At 68.2% G+C, this 995-nt stretch overlaps 1 protein-coding gene across 1 annotated transcript in view; it reads right to left on the bottom strand.

Annotated features, from left to right (window-relative positions):
• DGKQ (diacylglycerol kinase theta) overlaps positions 1-995 on the bottom strand; it is a gene marked incomplete at its 5' end in the record, with an annotated part of 10967 nt that overhangs the window by 2710 nt on the left and 7262 nt on the right. Inside the window, one exon of the mRNA XM_015568926.1 lies at positions 6-91. Coding sequence (XP_015424412.1) covers positions 6-91 — 86 coding nt within the window. The remainder of the gene's footprint in view (positions 1-5; positions 92-995) is intronic.

The raw sequence follows: 995 nt of genomic DNA, 5'->3' as shown, positions 1-995 counted from the left end.
CACTGCAGCCCAGGTCCCGGCCCTTGAGGCCTCCGCTCTTGGGGTTCACAAACACGAGGAGGGGGCAGCAGTCTGGGGGCAGCTTCGTGTGCTGAGAGACGGGGCCCGAGTTACGGCAGGTGTCTCCACACCTCACTGCCTGGGCAGTGGCTGCCCCCACCCCTCAGCCCACCTGGCCTGAGCCCACCTGGAGCAGTCCCCTCCCCAGGAAAGAGCCCAGGGAGCCACACAGCATCCCCGCTCACCACTGACCTCTGGGCCACCGGAGGCAGAGGGGGCAGCGCAGCGGCCACCTGGAGCGCTAGCTCTCAGGCCGAGGCCCAGCCGCCGACACGACCCGAGACCTCGCCCACCGCCTCCTCCAGGCAGCACAGCCCGGCGGCACCTGCCCCTCTAGAGCCTCCTGGTGCAGCCTGGGAGGCCGCAGCTCCCAGGACCCTGCCCACCACACAGCAGCCAGGAGCCCAGTTCCCAGGGAGACCACACACTGCCCTCCCCGCAAGGTCAGGACGAAGCCCTCCTCCTCAATCTCCACAATACAGTGTCCAGAAGACAGCGGGCAGGAGGCTGGGTTCCGGGGCGAGGCGAGTTGGGGGCTGGGGTCCCCACAGTGAGGTGGCTGTTGGCTGAGACATACAGGTTGGGCGCTAACTCCGTAACCAAGAACACACTGGGGTGACGTGTGACCCACGGCAGAGCTGCCTGCAGCACCATTCTCCGCTCACTGGGCAGGAGGCTCCCGGGAGGGCAGTGCAAGTCGGCCAGCTCTGCTCAGGGCTGGTGGGCATCCTGCCCTGAGCCAGCTCAGGGGGAGGGGCTGTGGGCACCTGCGGGCATCGCCCACTCGGTCATGCTCAGGTCACAGCTGTCACTCTGCTTCCCCTGAGCCCTCAGGGGCAGGGCAGCTGCAGACACCTGGGGACCCCTCACCCTGCCCTGACCCATGTGGTGCCCATGGTGGAGCCCACCCTCGTCCCGGGCTGGCTTCCAGGCAC

This window comes from Myotis davidii, unplaced genomic scaffold (assembly GCF_000327345.1).
Source record: "Myotis davidii unplaced genomic scaffold, ASM32734v1 scaffold665, whole genome shotgun sequence".
Lineage (NCBI taxonomy): Eukaryota > Metazoa > Chordata > Mammalia > Chiroptera > Vespertilionidae > Myotis > Myotis davidii.
This window is presented reverse-complemented; position numbering and strand designations above follow the sequence as displayed.